We start from the raw sequence: 19497 nt of genomic DNA on the forward strand, positions 1-19497 counted from the left end.
TCTTTTAAAGAAAATCATGCACACTTGATGATGATGATGATGATGATGATGATGTGTCTTCTTCTTCTGCTTCTTCTTCTTCTTCCACACTTCCTAAATAAACCTAATAATACTTCCTATAAAAACCAGATACATCATATAATATCCTATGCATGCATGCATAACCTGTTATATATCCCGCAGTCATAAAGCATTATAAAATTAACACGATGTAAGTATACTTAAATATGACATTGTTGTTTATAGTGCATTATAATCCATGTTTCAAATATTATTATATAATTATCATCTCTGAAGTAAAATTCTTGACACATCTGAAGTAAAATTCAGTAATAAATAGTGATAAAAGTGTTCGGATTATTGATTGCTGTATTGAAGGAAAAGAGAAAAACCCAAGATATGAAGATAAACAATTTCTTTTGGTTTCTTTTTTATATTTTGGGTTATAATGCGCTCCGGGGTCCTCCCCCAGTCCAAAGACATGTATGGTAGGTTGATTGGAATCTCGGGAAAAATTGTCTGTAGTGTGTGATTGCATGAGTGAATGAGAGAATGTGTGTGTGTGTGCACCTGCGATGGGTTGGCACTCTGTCCAGGGTGTATCCTGCCCTGATGCCCGATGAGGCCTGAGATGCTCCCTGTCACCCGAAGTAGTTCGGATAAGCGGTAGAAAATGAATGAATGAATGAATGAATGAATGAATGGGTTATAATGCGTTCAGGAATATTTTTATATCATCTTAATATTTCATAATGCAGTTTGGTAAAAAATGTAAGAAATTTTATTGAATAATTATAATATGGTGTATATTTACCCTCATAAATTGGAGGACGTGATGGTTCAGTGGTTAAGGCTTTGGGTTACTGATCAGAAGGTTCAAGCCTACAAGCTGCTGAGACATCAACGTTGGGTCCTTAACCTCACCTGCTCCAGGGGCGCTGTACTATGTCTGACCACAGGGCTCATAATAACCTGGGATATGCAATTATGCAACTTAAAGCATTTTGCTGCATGTCTGTGTATGTGACAAATACATTAATTAAAAATTCAAATAAATTGAATTAGAATTTGATTAACCTCATGGAATGATGCTACAAATAATTTCTTATAAGTAGGAACTTGAAATTGAAATAAAATCTACGTAAATATTTAGTCCTACAAGGATTAATAGTCCTTGTTGATCCAATGTCAGGATCAAATGTTCTCACTACAGCAGGCCAGGCAGGAAACCAACCCAGCCACTTAGGGGTTAATTTTCACTGGCGGATAAAATAGGATGGTTTTGTCAGAAATAGCACTCAGCATAAAACCTGTGCCAAAATCAAATATGTAGATCAGATGATCTGCTGTACCTTGTACAAGGAGCAGCTGAAGGACAACCCCAACAGTCCAACAAAGACTAATCATCATAAAGGGTTATTTGTATGAAACTTAATCAGCATCGATAACATGCTTGGCAATATCAACCTTGATTTTTTTTTTAGTCATGTTTTCTCGCTGTGTGTCCAGGCCAACAGCACCTTCAACACTCTGGCTAAAATTGGCGAACTGGCCGACGCTTGGCTAGAAAACGAGGACGAGATCTGGAACTTCTTCCAGAACAGCACGCAAATCAACACAATCCGGGTGAGAGCCGCTCTCCATACACTATCCTGCTCTTTATTTATGTAGCACCTGCATTCATTCTACTGTACATCCTTACTGAATTACAGTAGCACCTGCCGTAACAATTCGTTATCATATTAGACTGGATTCAATTATTCACATATTTGTATTGATGCATTTGCTAAAGCTTGTTTGAATAAGTTCCTCTAATAAAGTTTGAATAAGTTTATCTAATATATTAGTCCTTTAACTGAGCTGATGTACTTGATAAGTCAAAGTCTCAATTTCTCTTTACTGCATTAGGGCAAATTTATCAGGTGTGAAATTTTTTCTTGCTGTTTATACTACAGTATGCCTGTGTTTTTCAAAAGCATCCACGAGGCGTGGGGTGTCAACTAACCGTTTCTTGCTAATCTGAGTCTGAGTTTCTTATACTGTAAGAGAAAATAAATAATACATGATTTTTTATAATATTTCACACCTTTCAAAAGTCATTATAGTAACCCAAGCAGAAGGCAGGTTTTGTGTTATATTCAACAACTAAGTCTAATCAGTGTGAAATTCAATTAGTATTAAATATACTGTATTATACAGTAGTTAGGTATCAAGCACACACTATTTTCCAATATTTACCTCTTTGAAGGCAAAAAAAAAAATCCACATTCAAATGGTAAAAATGACACCTTCTACTTTGTCTCTAAAAGGTTATTGGGCTTGAGAATACACACGAGATTAGGGTTTGTCTCAGACATGAACACAATAATAATATAATTGAACATAACCTAAAATTCTAATTCCAATACCTTCAAATCCAAAAGTAAATATATCCTCAGTGTAATTTTTAAGGAATTTGACAGGCTGACACAGATAGACCCAGTTAAATATAAAAACAAACAAACAAGTTTTAAATAGTGCTAATAATAATAATAATAATAATAATAATAATAATAATAATAATAATAATAATAATAATAATAATAATAATAATAATATTTTATAATAAGCATATAATAAACCCACCATAAATATCAGGATTATTTTAAAATCTGCACATTTTACAATAGCCCTAAAAAGAGATAGATAGGTAGATAGATAAATATGATCACAAGTTGTGTATATATATATATATATATATATATATATATATATATATATATATATATATATATATATATATACACACTTCATCAAATAATATTGTCAATCAACAAATGTCTGAGTAGAAAATGACATGGTTTTTGATGTCATATATAAGATAAAATTAAAGAACACATTTAAAATTAGAAAATCTACACCGGACACACATACACACACACACACACACACAGACACAAATGCACACACACATAAACATATATATTATTAGAAGCGTTAAATTCCTAGACATTGTATAACCTGCATCATAGTGACTGTATTGTTATGAGATGAGGAGGAGAACATAAATTGCCATCCTTCCACCTGAATGAGGATATGGTGAGTCAGTGGTGCTTGTTGCCAGAGTACTCATTACCCTTAGCGTAACCTTTAGAGACACATCCAAGACGATTCCCTCGGTTTTAATTCTTCTTCTAATTATTCTTCTCTCTCTTTCTCTCTCTTTCTCTTACTCCGTCTCTCTTGCCTGTAGAGATTTCTCTCAGTGTTAATAGCTTTCTTCCTGACCCTCTTTCTCAATGGTGCCTTAATTATTTGGGTCACTTCTACAGGTAGCCCTGTCTGCGTCATTGAATCCGTGTTTGATATTTCAGAGAAGCATATTTCCCCTCTCTGCTGTTACAGAAGAATAATGAATAATTTAATGGATGAACGGATGAAAAAAGATTAGCATTAAGCATTTAAGCTCAATTCTTTGAAGCCAGGAACCCAAGACCCAAAGCTCAAAATTTCCAGGTAATTCTCTTGAAAAGAAAATAACACTTCGAATGTGTGTAACATTTCAAGTGTGTGTGTATTGTAATTGCAGTTAATAAAAGGTTTTCACATTTAATATTGTGTAGCTCAAAAATGTCCATGTTCAAATACCCCTTATGAGAAACTTAATATCAAGGTCCGTGACGTCGCCCGGTATGGCGCAACCGGGGCCCCACCCTGGAGCCAGGCCTGGGGTTGGGTCTCGTATGCGAGTGCCTGGTGGCCGGGTCTTACCCCACGGGGCCCGGCCGGGCTCAGCCCGAAGGAGCGACGTGGGGCCGATCTCCTGTGGGCCCACCACCTGCAGGAGGAACCGTAAGGGGCTGGTGCAATGTGGATTGGGTCCATGATATGTTTAATTTTTTAATTTTCTATTTAATATTTCTATATCCTTTAAACAACCATACAATAAAACAGAACATTGCTATTGTTCCAAACAATTTTTATTTATTTTGTATCTAGAACTGTATATATTCACTGAATAACTGAGCCGGTATACACACTATATAGCCAAAATTCGGTACACACCTGACCATCTCACCAATACGTGGTTCTTTTGCAAACTCTTGCCACATAGTTTGAAGCACACAATCATATAGGAAGGCTTTGTATGCTGTAGAATACAAAGATGCTGTAGCATACAAAGATGCTGTAGCATACAAAAGACACTGGAAAATAGATGCCCAATCATGTTCCAGCATGACAATGCACCTGGGCACAAGGCAAGGTCTATAAAGGCCTTCTTGCCCAACAGTGACTGACCTCACTTAATGCTCTTGTAGCAAAATCCCTTTTAGGAATATTGGAAGTTATCATAAGAGCAAACGGGAATAAAGCTGGGATGAGATGTTCAATAAGCAGATAAGAATTTGATAGTAGCGTAGCATGGTGTAACATAGCAGTACTTAGCAAAATATTACAGTACATAACACAATATAGCGTAACATAACCTAGCAATGTAACACAACATAAAACAACATAGACAGAACCGTAAAGAATTCCGTTAGCACCTCTTTTTATAAAGCAACATATGGTACATTATAATGCTTTTTCATTACTCAAATGGTCTTTTCTATACTTGACAGAAAGACAAACATCAGTTCAACAATATAGCTAATAGCAAAAGTAATGGGTAAAGAAGTAAATTACAGATCTAGTGATCAGAGCCTCTACAGTAAGTGGATGTATATTATACAACAAAGTAATGCATATATTTAGTCTTTTCACTAAGAAGCAAAAATTTGGGATCTTCACAGAATCCTCTCAGTTTTTATTTACTGTAGAAACACACACACACACACACACACACACACACACACACATATATATAGGTACTTATGAAGGTACTTACCATCATAATCACTGAACATTTGATAACATCAACATAATAGCATTTATGTTAAACTTATAATGGACTCAGAAATTGCACACATGCTTTTTTTCATTAGTCAAGCAACTTATAACATAAGTGCACTTGACTATATACTTCACAGTTATAGAAAGGAAGTTATTTAGAATCGCAATATCCAGTGTCACCTAGATGAGGATGAGTTCTCCTTGATTCTCTCTAGGTTTCTACATTTTTATGTAGCACTATGGTCCTGGAGAAACATTGTCTCATTTCACTGTGTACTGTGACAGCTATATATGGTTGAAATGACAATTAAAGGATTGACTTGACTTGATATTTTCTCAGGGAGTTTTTCCTTGCCACTGTCACCTCTGCCACATAATAATTTTTTATATCCCTTTAAAGCTGCTCTGAGAAAATATCCATTGTTAAAGGTGCTGTACAACTAAAATTGAATATACAATAAGCGTCTTCTTAGCACGTGTGTGATTTTCATCCTTTACGTTTCTGCAATGCATGTGTGGGCAGAGCAATTAAGTAAGGGTGCCATTGTTCTACATGGTTCTGCTTAATCAGACACATACGATCATAGACAAGCTTGCTCATACACACGCATTTGAAGCTGCAGGACGATTTGCATTTAAATGAGAGGATCTTTTCCTTAAGTCATACACTTTATGGGCAGCAGGATTGGTAATGTCATAAACCTGAGTACTAAGGTATGCAAGTGTGCGTATGGATGAGTAAATCTGTGTGTTTGTGTGTGTGTGTGTGTGTGTGTGTGTGTGTGTGTGTGTGTGTGTGTGTGTGTGTGTGTGTGTGTGTGTGTGTTTGTGTGATAGAGAGAGAGAGAGAGAGAGAGAGAGAGAGAGAGAGAGAGAGAGATAAAGACAGAGAGAGAGAAGGAGAATTGGTTGGAATCCAGCTGTATCCTTGTAGCAAATATAAAAGGAACTGATAAAAGAGTAAACTGCGAACAGAATGTACAAAAAAGAATACGAGAGAGAGAGAGATAGTCTGCAGGCATGTGTATGTGCCCAATAACTACCTCCATTATTTCTTGTTTATTTCTTCCTGTGCTGAAGAGAAACACTGCCATCTAGCTTAATGTTGTTAATTGATTACAGAGCAGAGAGAAAGGCTGTGTGAAGCAAGAGAAAGGATGAAAGGAAGTAAGAGAAGCATTATAAAGGCACTGCAAATGGTGGTAGATTAGTGACTAACAGATGGACTTCTACTCTTTCAGAGTGACCATATAATTCTTCTTGTCATTGGAAGTGTGTTACTGGTTACTCGCAATCCCATTTCAAACAAAAAAAAACTTCATGTTGCTTCAACAGGTTACTTTGAATTTCTTAAATATTGCTCTGCATTTTACCCTTTACAGGTTCTGCTGATCGGTATCATGGAACCAGACTGAACAAATAGAGGTCGAGATCTTGGGACGCTAAGTGTGGCAGTGTGGTTGTTCTCCATGAGAATAGTCAGAGCTCCTAAATCTGAGAGGGGTAGATCTGCATGAGCTGGAAATGGAGAGCTATAGAAAATTGATCTCTAGGTTTATTATTAGGAATTAACACAACAGATATTAGATCAATTTGAAAAGGTTTGGAACTGACTTTTGCGTGTTGGTTGGTCTCCATAAGCATGGTAGGAGCCAAAATCAGGATGCTGACCGAGATCTAAAATCCTCAGTGGTAGTGTTTAGGGTGAATTGCATGTAGGGAACTTATCAATTTTATGTGGTGAAGCTTCCTGGGCAAGATACTAACTCTGTGGATGGTAGAGAGTTGATCACTAGGTCTAGTGATAGGAAAAAACACAACATGATATCATATTAACTGCAAAATATTTTGAGATGACCTTTGCATGCTTGTACATCCCTAGAAGCATGATTGTAGCTCAAACCACTAAGAGCAGTTTTCTCAAAGCACAGAAAGAGTTAAAGCCCATAGGGTGACAGGTATCCAGGAGCTGGAATGAAACTTAAATTTGAATGAATAAAAGTTTTTAATTCTGTAAGACATTTGGAACAATCATTTGCATGTTGGGAGATCTCTACAAGCATGTTAGGAAACAAAATCAGGACAGAAACAAAATCACAATTGAGATCTAAAATTTGCAGAGTGGTAAATCTTCAGTGGCGGTGTTGGGGGTAAAATCTCCTAGTGCTAGGTTGTAGGCATGGTAGTAGCTAATCCTTTTTTAGGTGGGAGAGTCTCTCGAGCAAATTTGGAGCAAAATCCTTGTAGGATAATTAAAACACAAAAAGGTTGTATATGTCTTCAATGACACTTTCCATTTTGTGTTTTTTTCAAGGCTCTGCTGCAGAACCCACTTTTTTCGTCAGTTCTTGATCAGCGGCTGAACGGAAGCAAGTTGTCTTCAGCAGTTATCGGTAATTTTTTGTTCAATGGTGATGAAAAGGACCGGCCTGCAGGAATGCCATCATTTGACTGGAGAAACATCTTCAACATCACCAGTCAGGTTGTAAGACTCATCAAGCAAGTCATGGGGGTTAGTCTTTCTTTGTTTGTTCATACCTGCCAGACATTTTTCCTTTTATTCTTCTCTCAATCTGTTCTCCAACAGAATGCACTTTTACTCTACAGTGTGTATGGTGTATGTTTCTGGGAGAAGTCTGGAATGATCTATGCTAGACATGTTAACCTTCCAAACAACATTTTCATTTCATGGATTAAATATCCAATATCAAATATGAATCTCTAGGAGCTGCATTGTGGTAAAACTCAAGAAGCATGACTGCATCTATTCTTCAAAATATATAATGTCCAGGAGCATGAGCTGAATTTTGCATAGTGGTAGATCTCCTGGATCAGGGTTGCAGCTGACCATTGCATGATGAAAAATCTGTAGGAGTAAGTCTGGGGCTTTATATCACTGGCTGGTAGAATTACAGAACCATAGAACACCATAGAGTGGCAGATCTCCTAGGACAGGTTTGGGACAGGTTTGGAGCTTAACTCTTCAGAGTGGTGGAGCTACAGATGCATCTTGCTGATGATTTAGGAATAGGAATAAAGCTGAACAACTCTGTCTACTGGATATCCAGGAATAGGCTTGAAGGTGTAGGTTAGTGGATCTCTATGAGCATGTTTATGTGCTAAATGCTTGCTAGTTTCCAAAACATTGGTAAATACTAAATTCTGCATAGTGGTAGGTCCCCACACTTTGGTAGACACTAAACTTGTATAGGTCTACAGGAACATGGCAAGCGCTAAATTCTGCCCAGTGGTAGGTTTCCAGGAGCTTGGTAGGTGTTCAACTTTGCAAAATGGATAAAACCTTAGAGAGTGATAGAGCAGCAGGAGCAGAGTGGTAAAATTCAGATGTGCTCAGATGAATAGCATCAATATCTCTATCAATATGAGTGATTTTCAAGTCAACACAATGATAGCTCTTCAGGACCAGTATGGTCATATGTACTCTATTCATTCAGGGTTCATATCTTGAAAGAGAACCATGAGAGGCCTCCTGGGTGTTGCATTTAATGGAAAAGAAATAACATGTAAGTGACAAGAGCATAATTGAACTGAAGCCTCAGCCCTCAATTTTCCACTCTCATAAATGTGTATACAACTGCGAAAACGTCTCTCTCAGACCCCCACTGATACGCTGCCTTATATTTGGTCAGATAACCACTTTGCATACTGAAGTAATGTAAATATGCTTGATTTTATTTTTGTACTCCCCATTGCATGTCTTTTCCATTTTCCTGTCATGTTTGCCTCTCATTTTCATTTCTTTCCATTTTTCATCTGCATATTTCTCCCTCTTGTGATGGATGGCATTTGCTTCGCTGATGGTAGTGGTGATTCATATTTCTGATTAAATTAATGGCCTTATTGAACGGAAGAACTTTGTCGCAGTCGAGTATTGGAGAAGTTTTTTATGGATTGCTGCGGTGTACCAAAAAAAGGCATGCCATCTATTAAAACGGTCAAAAAGGCAACTGCCACTGAAAATGCTTTAATAAAATGAACATAAATTAGGAGAGAAGACTAAGTGAACAGGAAGTAGGCTAAGTAAGAAAGAATATTTCCTCATAGAGAACAGGAAGTTTCAGTCCATTAAAGTGATGCTAGTATCACTTCTTTGCTTTGTTACTATGACATTACACATTTCTCGGCAATGCTTTGTGGTTTCCCATGGTGCTATTTGACTGGAGGCCATTCTCTCAATCTCTCTCTTTTTCCTGACCTGTACGTTGCTAAGCTCTACCTCTCATAGTTACCTAACCAAATACTCTGCATTGAAAGCAACTCTATTTGTCCAATTACAACCATGATTGCACATTACAGTAGAACAATGGAAGCTTCTGATTTTCATCTAAAACTCCTGCAGTAGGGGTTGGAATGAGGAATAACAGTTAAATATAGCATTTAGGAATTTCTAAATTAATTCAAAAATCAGTTGAGTGGAACCGACTAAACAGAATCTTTGAAAATGTACTAATTAATTGGTGCTTCAAGGCAATGCTACAAGGTCATGCATTCACAAATTGCAGCTTATTTGAATAAAGAAGCAAAATTGTTTGAAAAGACATTTAGAAGCTGGTGTGCAGTATGATGGATAAGAGAAGAGGGGTAATTTGCTTCCCCACCTCACAGCGAATATGACATTCATAAGGTCTGACAATGAAGGATTTTAGATTTATTCATGTGCTCACGCTGAAATGTATTATGAAAGAACGTTTAAATCATTGAAATTTGTTTTAATTTTTATTATGACGTTTTTATTTTTTATTTCTGTAAAGCTACTTTGCAAAACTTGTTAAAGCATTATACAAATAAAACTAAATCAAATTGAAATCATCTTTCTTAGGCAGTACATTAATTTTCTCCCGCTTATCCGAACTATCTGGGGTCACGGGGAGCTGGGGGAATCTCAGGCATCAAGGCAGGATACACCCTGGACGGAGTGCCAACCCATTGCAGGGCACACACACACTCTCATTCACTCACGCAATCACACACTACAGACAATTTTCCAGAGATGCCAATCAACCTACCATGCATGTCTTTGGACCGGGGGAGGAAACCGGAGTACCAGGAGGAAACCCCCGAGGCACGGGGAGAACATGCAAACTCCACACACACACAAGGTGGAGGCGGGAATCTAACCCCCAACCCTGGAGGTGTGAGGCAAACGTGCTAACCACTAAGCCACCGTGCCCCCCTAGGCAGTGCAGTAAATCGGAATGTTAATATACATATGACAGGTGTGCCATTTTAAATTAAAATTTTGTAGTGAATTTGAATTTAAATTTTGATTTTTATTATTATTTTTTTTTAATTGTCAATAATTCTGTAGGTTCTACTTTTTTTTATTGAAAAAAAAAAACAAAAAGCAAAATCTATTGTTTTCTTTACTTCTGCAAGCTGGGAATCCACTGACTGCAGGAGAAGTAGCTAATGTGCAGTACCTCCTACATGCTGCTATGGGGCCTTATTGAAGCTGATAGGTTGTGGCTTCAGTGTGTACATGTCAGTTGTGCTGTGTTCTGTCTGATATTGGTTAGACACTCTGCAGTACTCTGGCCTTGGCCCATCACCCATGACGGCTCATTAGAGCTGAAAGAAAGAGAGTGAATGGAAGCTGCAAACAGATGAGAGACTGGACCTCACACCTACAAATCACTCTTTTGCCCTGTCTGTCAATGTAACCATTTATCTTTTTCATCTGCTGTTCTTTCCTCCATCCCAACACGAACTCACTGTTATGCTGATTTGCTTATAAAGAGTCTGTGTGTGATTGCTGTGTGTGTGTGCATGTATTGCAGTGCTTCGATCTGAACAAGTTTGAAGCCATGGCCAGTGAGAGCGTGTTAGTGGAACGTGCCCTCAAGCTGCTGGATCAGGAGAAGTTTTGGGCTGGAGTCGTTTTCACAGACCTGGACTCAGGCAGCCCATCGCTCGTCAGATATAAGATCCGCATGGACGTCGAGGAAACCGAGAGGACGGATAAGATTAAAGACAGGTGTGTGCAGCGACAGCCTCACGTTACAAAGACACATTATTTGTTCTTTTACTTTCAGGAAACTCACACTTCAGACTATAACAGAAAGATCTTCAGACAGCAGAATGCTTTAAGTTTGCTTTTATATTTAGTAATAGCTATTTTAATACACGTGCGAGTAATAATTCGATTTATGATGTGAAATCTCATGGGGGACACGGTGGCTTAGTGGTTAGCACGTTCGCCTCACACCTCCAGGGTTGGGGGTTCGAATCCCACCTCCGCCTTGTATGTGTGGAGTTTGCATGTTCTCCCCGTGCCTCGGGGGTTTCGTCCGGGTACTCTGGTTTCCTCCCCTGGTCCAAAGACATGCATGGTAGGTTGATTGGCATCTCTGGAAAATTGTCCGTAGTGTGTGAGTGAATAAGAGTGTGTGTGTGCCCTGCGATGGGTTGGCACTCCGTCCAGGGTGTATCCTGCCTTGATGCCCAATGACGCCTGAGAGGCACATGCTCCCCGTGACCCGAGGTAGTTTGGATAAGCGGTAGAAAATGAATGAATGTGAAATCTCTAAAGCTGCCATATATACACTAAGCAAATAGCTATTTAATAATCTGTTAAAAAGGTTGAACACACTGCTGTTGAATTTTTGATTTTGGATTAGTCAGAAGGTGTTTATATTAGCATGATAATTCTAATGCATTAGTGCTTCTATAGCAACAACTTCCAAGGTATATTTGAAATTTATGGAATGAGACTCTACTGTCAACACCACGAATAAATAAATAATACAATTCAAACAAGTGGAAAGACTGAATATACTCAAACTTTTTTCCCACTATTTAATAAGAATATAATAAAATGAAGAGTTTCAAGAAATTATTACTAATTTAGCTTTACGTTCACAGACCTAAAAAGCTTCACAAATTTTTATAGTTCTAGAAACACAAGACTATTGGTAGTTCACCTGAAAAATTGGAGATGAAATAAAAATTTCAGTGGTATTATTTCATATAAGGTTTTTTTTTATTTTATTTGGGTAACTGTTTTGAAAATGTTTTTTAAGCAGTAATAGAATAATTAATACAGTTATATTCCTTATTCTTATGTGTCTTACCTTTTTGCTGTTTCTGAGTTCAACAGAAGATTCAAGGTTGATTCCGCCACAGCTAAAGTTTTTGTTAGCTCTTATTAGCTCTTGGGGGAAGTCTTGGCCTAATAGTTAGAGAGTTTGACTCCTAACACTAAAGTTGTGGGTTCAAGTCTCGGGCCGGCCACGATTGAGGTGCGCTTGAGCAAGGCACCGAACCCCCCCAACTGCTCCCCGGGCACCGCAGCATAAAAGGCTGCCCACTGCTCCAGGTGTGTGTTCACGGTGTGTGTGTGTTCACTGCTGTGTGTGTGCACTTTGGATGGGTAAAATGCAGAGAATGAATTCTGAGTATGGGTCACCGTACTTAGCCGTATGTCACATCACTTGTTAGTTTGTTTTGATATGTCAGCCTAACGATGTCTCGATTCGGATACTCAGCCTTCCGAATTCCGAATTCCTTCCGAATTCCAAGGATTCATAGAATGAATTTTATAACTAATAACTTCAAATTGTTCAAGATCCTTTCTATATGAACACAGCTGAATTTCTTTTTCCTTCGCCCTCAGAAAACACGCCGCTCTGAACACATTCTTTGTTTTGACAAATGCAAGGACAGTCTAATTCTTTTCCTCTTGTCAGGACAAATCTATGTGATGTTCCAAATCGATGTTCCCTCTAGCACGGGAAAGCGCTGACCACTGTCACTCTCTGTGTATATTTAATCTCTGCATGTGTACTCAGGGATTTTTTTCGAACATTTCAGTCGAACATGATTATAACAGAAGCTCTGGATGAGGCGCTAAAACATTTACTCAATCTGGGTCATGCTGCTTTGTGCTTTGCTGTTTTCCTGGGAGCCCAGATGGAAAAAGAAAATAAAGTCTGTCAGAAGAGTGCAATGATTAAATTGGTTATTATAGTGACAGTTCCAGCTGTTGTAAAGCCTGTTTTATATTCATAAGACAGAACATAAAAAGCCTTGTGTAAGTTGTCCTATTGTGTAATATGGTGTAGATGTTCCTTGTGACACCAAAACAGCTCTGAACGTTGGATCTGGACTCTACAATCTTTCATACGACCTATGAAAATGTGCGGTGGAATCTGGCACCCAGACGTTAGCAGCAGATACAAGACCTTCATGGATCAGACTTATTTTCCAGATTATTCCTCAGATGCTTGATCGAATTTGGGAAAATTTAGGAAATCTCAGTCACTGAATAATTTTTGCAGTGTAGCAGAGCACATGATCCTACTTAAAAAGCACACTGCCATTGTGTTGCCATAAAGGAGTATACTTTGTCTACAACAAGGAAGGTGTTCAGGAAGGTGGTACATGTCAAAGTTCCATCCACATGAACGACAGGACACAAGGTTTCCCAGCAGAATATTACCCAGAGCATCACACTGCCTCCACTGGCTTGCCTTCACTTGCTGCCTAATATATCCAATCCCTTGACAGGTGCCATTGTAATGCGATAATCAATGTTATTCACGTCACCTCTCAGTGGTTTTAATGTTATGTTTGATATATATTTGGAGCTTGTTATATACAGTGCAGTAGGAAGGTCCTATATAGAACCTGACATAGAGGGTTTCCTCTTCAACACTGTTTTTTATCTCAAATGTGCATACAGTAAATTGATACTCATTTCTTCACCTAAATCTCGTATTTCAGAAATGACACGATACTAGAACCATTTATTTAAAATGTGAAGCCTTTTGTTTGTGATATTAGAGTCTTTTTGTTAAGGTGCGTGTGGTTTTCTTAATTGCAGGTCCTGGTTTCCGTCGGCTCGTGATAACCCGTTTAATGACCTACGCTATGTGAGAGGAGGCTTTTTGTATCTGCAGGACATGCTGGACCATGCGATCATCCAGACCCACACGGGGGTCAGGGAAACTCTGGGTGTCTATGTGCAACAGATGCCTTATCCCTGCGTTGTAGATGATGCGTGAGTACAGATTTTGCTTGGCTATGTAATATACAGTATGTGTGTGTGTGTGTGTGTGTGTGTGTGTGTGTTGGGGTGCATTAAGGGTATGAGTGGGTGTGTGACTTATTACTTCAATAAAGCTCATTGTACAGAGGCATTTTACTCGGACATTCTAAACAGGGACAAATTTCCAACTGGAAATGAATCTCTCTCTCTCTCTCTCTCTCTCTCTCTCTCTCTCTCTCTCTCTCTCTCTCTCTCTCTCTCTCTCTCTCTCGTTCTCTCTCTCCCTCTCTCTTTCTTGCTCTCTCTCTCATTTTTTTGGTCATTACATTCTCTTGGTATATAAATGTCAAAAGTTGATATTAAAGTCTACTATTTAATGAATGCTGATAAAATGGAAAAACACTAAGGGAAAAAAAAACTTCTCATTGCTCATCACTGATGAGGTTATTGATATTTTATGCTATATTCTGTAAAAATATCCTGTAAAAAAAAAAAATAGGCAAACCTGATCAATAACAATACTTTTACTTTGATCAAGTGGCACAGATGAGCTGTAAAATATTAGGGCCATTTATCTTTCCAGGAATAATAATAAGAAGTTGCACAATGAAATATTTTAGTAATACAGCTTTCAGGGAAAAAGATAACAAATTTTCAAAGTTGTTATTTTACAGAATTTTATAAGAAGGTAAAATAAGTACAGACAGAAGATTTGAGAAAAGATGATTTTTTTTTAAATACATTAAAGAATTATTCTGTAGAATGTAGAATGAAAACACTGGGCACAAGGACAAAAATAAATTAATTTACACCAAAGAAGATAATAATAATAATAATAATAATAATAATAATAATAATAATAATAGCAATAATTAGTATTATTGCTATTATTATTATTATTATTATTATTATTATTATTATTATTATTATTATTATTATTATCATAGTAGTAGTAGTAGTAATAATAATAGTAATTATTATTATTATTATTATTATTATTATTATTTATTACTATTATAATTAGTACTACTATAATAATATTTAGTTTTTTCAGTGTTTAACAAAAGGAAATTTGGGAATACAATGATATAAGCCAACAAAGAAGACACAACAAAACTAAACACAATGCTAAAATGTTTCCTCAAAGGTTACTTACAGCAGAGGAGTCTAATCTATCCAGAAAGAGTCAGTGTGGGTGCAGGGTTTCATTCCAACCAAGCCGAAGCCACATTGAGTCTATTGAAAGCCAAGATGATTAAACAGGTGGAATCAGGTGCAGCTCCTGCTTGACTGGAATGAAAACCTGCACCCACACTGGACCTTTGAGGATATGATTGGACACTGCTGATTTAGACACAAGTGATAAGGGTAAGAGGTTAGGAAGGCAAAATTGAATTCCCTGTGATGACAGGCAATTAATTTTGTATTTTATTTTATTATATTATTTTTTTCTCTCACAATCAAAAATAACAGTGTCCTGAATTATAGAGTAGAAATTGTAGACAGTGTATGGAAAGTCTAAAAGTAACCAATAGGAGGGCAAAATAAGATTAATATTGGAACAGAATGCATCTTTCTTCGCATATCCTAACTTTGGAGGTTGGGATGGGAGCACAGCGTCAGCAATGATACAGTGCCGCTGGAGAAGGGAGCATTAAGAGCCTTGCTCAAGGGCCCAAAGGTGGCAGCTTGACATTGCTGGGGCTTAAACCTTTATTAACAACCCATAGCCTTAACTGCTTGAGCCACCACTGCCCTATACATTAAACACACAGGACAGCTACAAATTGACAAAAAACATAAAACATTCTATTATTTTCACCTGAACAATGTTTTAAACAATGTTGGTTTAATCTTGTAAACCATATATAATTATTTTCTTAAACTGTAGGTTTAGCGTTTAAATCTTCATCATAAAATCTGATGTAAAGAACACACACGATCTCAGAGTCTGTTGTAAAATTTAGCCAAGATTTTATTCATATAGTCATATAATATCATATGATACACTGTGACATGTTATACTATATCTTCAAAACTCACTGAAATCACTGAAGGCAGAAAAGTTTTAATAAGATGTGTCAGTTGTACTAGCTAGGCAAGTATTAGCAGGCTAATTTAGGTTTATTAGCAGGCTAATTAACAAACAAGCACTCAATCCCCGACAATAATAACGATGTAGCTTTTTTAAATTAATGTACTTACGTAAATTTTTTGCTTGTTATGTCCCCTAAGTTGGCCTAACAGTTTGGGCCACACAAGAAATTTAAAAACAAGCTAATAGATTACTCTGAAAAACGCTGCTGGTAAACTGACACGAAGACAACTGAGGTAAATACATAAGAATAACTCTCTCATAAGAATGCATCAATTCATTGTGAGAAAAGAGAGAAAAATTGATGGGAAAATATATACAGTATATACAGGTATACACAATAGCAACAAATATACATAAACAGGAACCATACAGAAGGATAAGAAATATCTTGTTGAAAATATCATGGAAAGCTGTTATTTATTTTATTAATCCAATATACAGTACATATGTGTTTGGTTGAAAAACGTCACAAATATGTCAATTTCTTTTCCATTTTTTATATGATATATATTCTAATCTCCCATACTTACGATTACATTTAGAGCATCATCATCATCTGAATGAATGAATGAATGAATGAATGAATGAATGAATGAATGAATACGTCGATACTGGTTCACTAGTCTACAGACTAAGAATACCGTCAGTTTAAAGACCAGTTAGGAGGAAATACAGCAAGTACAGAATATTTTAAAGAACAAAACGTGTATGATGTTCATTATCATCAAACATAAATAACAGAAAGAACCTGTACCACATGAAATAAAGGTAAAGGTCAGCTGAAGGGTTCTGAAGAGTGGAAGATAAATGCCTGGAAATGCTACAAAAGACAGAGTTCAACTTCTTTTGCAGAAGAATTTTCTACAACACAAGAAGAGCACAAAGATTTTTTTAATTGCTAGTTTAAGTAATTCAGGATCAGGTAGATCGTTTGAAGCTTGGTAGTTTGGAGACCGCTAGTGATTCAGCTGTTCCGACATCTAGGCTAAGTTCATTCCACCGCCCACGTGCTAGAACTTAGAAGAGGCTTGATGCATTTCTTCCTTGCAGAAATCTTTGGAGGTTAGAGATGCTGGAACTGGAAGATCAGAGGGTGGCGTGGTGAAGTGTGTGGCGTACATCTGGTTTGCTTGGTTTCATTGACGGCAAGCTCAATGAAGACATTAGTGCAGGATCACATTGCATCTGGCACCAGTGATAATGTGTTTATTGATTAAGCCGTAGCACACAGGGGCTCGGAAATCATGTTTTATAGATCTCAATCCATGCCTGTTTGCCGCTAGTATTTTGAAGCAACATTATCTCAAGATTAGCTCAACTGCATTGGGAAAGATGGAGTACATTTCATCTTAAATTGAGTCATTTGCTGCTGGTTCATCAAACGAATGGTCCTTGACGATGCTTCCTGCATTTATGCAAGGATAGCTTTAGCGTCACTCATATCCATGCTGGCACTGTACAGTATTGGAATGAATGGGGTGTGATTTGCGACATTTGTGTGTCTCATAAGTCATTTAATGACCTGTGAGAACAAAGCAGCCTTAATGAACTGATGAGGTATGAGCAGATTATTTTGATGCAAAATTGCACAGTCACTGCCAGATCTTTCAGCATGACATGTAATTTATTCTTGGACTGGATACTACCTCAGCAAAATTAACAATAGCTTGTGCTTACTTGTGTTACTCATTTTTTTTCATTCTATATATTTTCAATATACGCCTATTTTTAACGGTTTGTCTACGTTGTTTTTATAATTTTTATGTAGTATATATATGTGGGGGGTTCGATTCCCGCCTCCGCCTTGTGTGTGTGGAGTTTTCATGTTCTCCCCGTGCCTCGGGGGTTTCTTCCGGGTACTCCGGTTTCCTCCCCCGGTCCAAAGACATGCATGGTAGGTTGATTGGCATCTCTGGAAAATTGTCCGTAGTGTGTGAGTGTGTGAGTGAATGAGTGTGTGTGTGTGCCCTGCGATGGGTTGGCACTCCGTCCAGGGTGTATCCTGCCTTGATGCCAGATGACGCCTGAGATAGGCACAGGCTCCCCGTGACCCGAGGTAGTTCGGATAAGTGGTAGAAAATGAACGAATGAATGAATATATGTCACAACCTGGGATGGAAGGAGGCAGACCCGTACGCAGGATAGCTTCAAATGAAGGGGGTTTAATAAATAAAGATGACAAAGACAGAAATGACAATAACTGAAACAATACAATGACGACATTTAACAGAGACTAGACATAACGAGGGGTAAACGTAACTAATGATTCCGCGCTGCCATCGGCAATGCGGCTCACTTAAATATAAAAGACAATGATGACAATGAGGAGCAGGTGTGGTGACAGGGAGGAGCAGACGAAGGCGGGGCAGACACGTGACGACAACAATAGCACATGGCCAAAAGTCCGGGCTGAATCATGACTATATATATATATATATATATATATATATATATATATATATATATATATATATATATATATATATATATATATACATATATATATATATATATATATATATATATATATATATATATACATATATATATATATATATATATGTGTATATATATATATATATATATATATATATATATATATATATATATATATATATATATAGTCATGTATACATATATATATATATATATATATATATATATATATTTCTATATACTTAGGTATATATATTCTATAGATATACATTCTATGTGCAGTTTATTTGAGTCTAAAGACTTGTAAGTGTTGAATGACTTCAAACAATCCACAATTACAAGTTCGCTAGAAAGTTGCACATAGCATCTGGTTGAGACTGGCAGTGTTCTCCAGGAGACAAAAGAATATAAAATGAAAAATCAGCAAAAACTTTAAGGTTATTACTGTACTTTATTCAGGTGACAGTAAATAGCCAGATATGAAGCTTATGTGTGAAACAGACAGAAAATGATGTTTAGTCACTGCAAACATTGTTTAGTCACTTTCTCGTCAGAGTTGATAAATTAGTCTACATGCTTTTATATATTAGAAATTAGGCCCAATAACAATCCCACAAAGCCCAAATGGCAGGCTGAACACTGAAAACACTGACAACAACCGGTTTAGGCCACGCCCACCTCCGTTTTTTAATTCAAATATATATGGATATTTGTAGCACTAAACAGATACGGAAAATGCCACAGCATTACACCCCATTGCCCTGCAAGTGTTCCAGTTCTAATGTAATGCTCATCTCATGTTATATCCTAGTGATCTTTAAATTGGTACATTGAAATGACAGTGTTAAATGATCTCATACCAAGATCAATTGAGCCTGCCGAGAGGGCGTTTCACTGTGCCCTGCTGGAGTCCTTTACACAAGCGAATTTTTGGATGCTCATGTATTATTTTACAAAATAAAACACAGTTATAATCATTGCCAATCCTACTATGCAACTCCCATCACTTCTCCTTGGCATTCTGAACGATCCTTAGTAACATCGCCACTGACGGACATTTTAGTTTTTTCCTACGTTTTTATTT

The 19497-nt window shown here is 37.2% G+C and overlaps 1 protein-coding gene across 1 annotated transcript in view; it reads left to right on the top strand.

The window, feature by feature from the left end:
- LOC132841765 (phospholipid-transporting ATPase ABCA1-like) overlaps nt 1–19497 on the top strand; it is a 139332-nt gene that overhangs the window by 43094 nt on the left and 76741 nt on the right. Inside the window, exons 11-14 of the mRNA XM_060864281.1 lie at nt 1510–1626; nt 7187–7384; nt 10671–10867; nt 13715–13891. Coding sequence (XP_060720264.1) covers nt 1510–1626; nt 7187–7384; nt 10671–10867; nt 13715–13891 — 689 coding nt within the window. The remainder of the gene's footprint in view (nt 1–1509; nt 1627–7186; nt 7385–10670; nt 10868–13714; nt 13892–19497) is intronic.

Source organism: Tachysurus vachellii, chromosome 2, assembly GCF_030014155.1.
Source record: "Tachysurus vachellii isolate PV-2020 chromosome 2, HZAU_Pvac_v1, whole genome shotgun sequence".
NCBI classification, from domain to species: domain Eukaryota; kingdom Metazoa; phylum Chordata; class Actinopteri; order Siluriformes; family Bagridae; genus Tachysurus; species Tachysurus vachellii.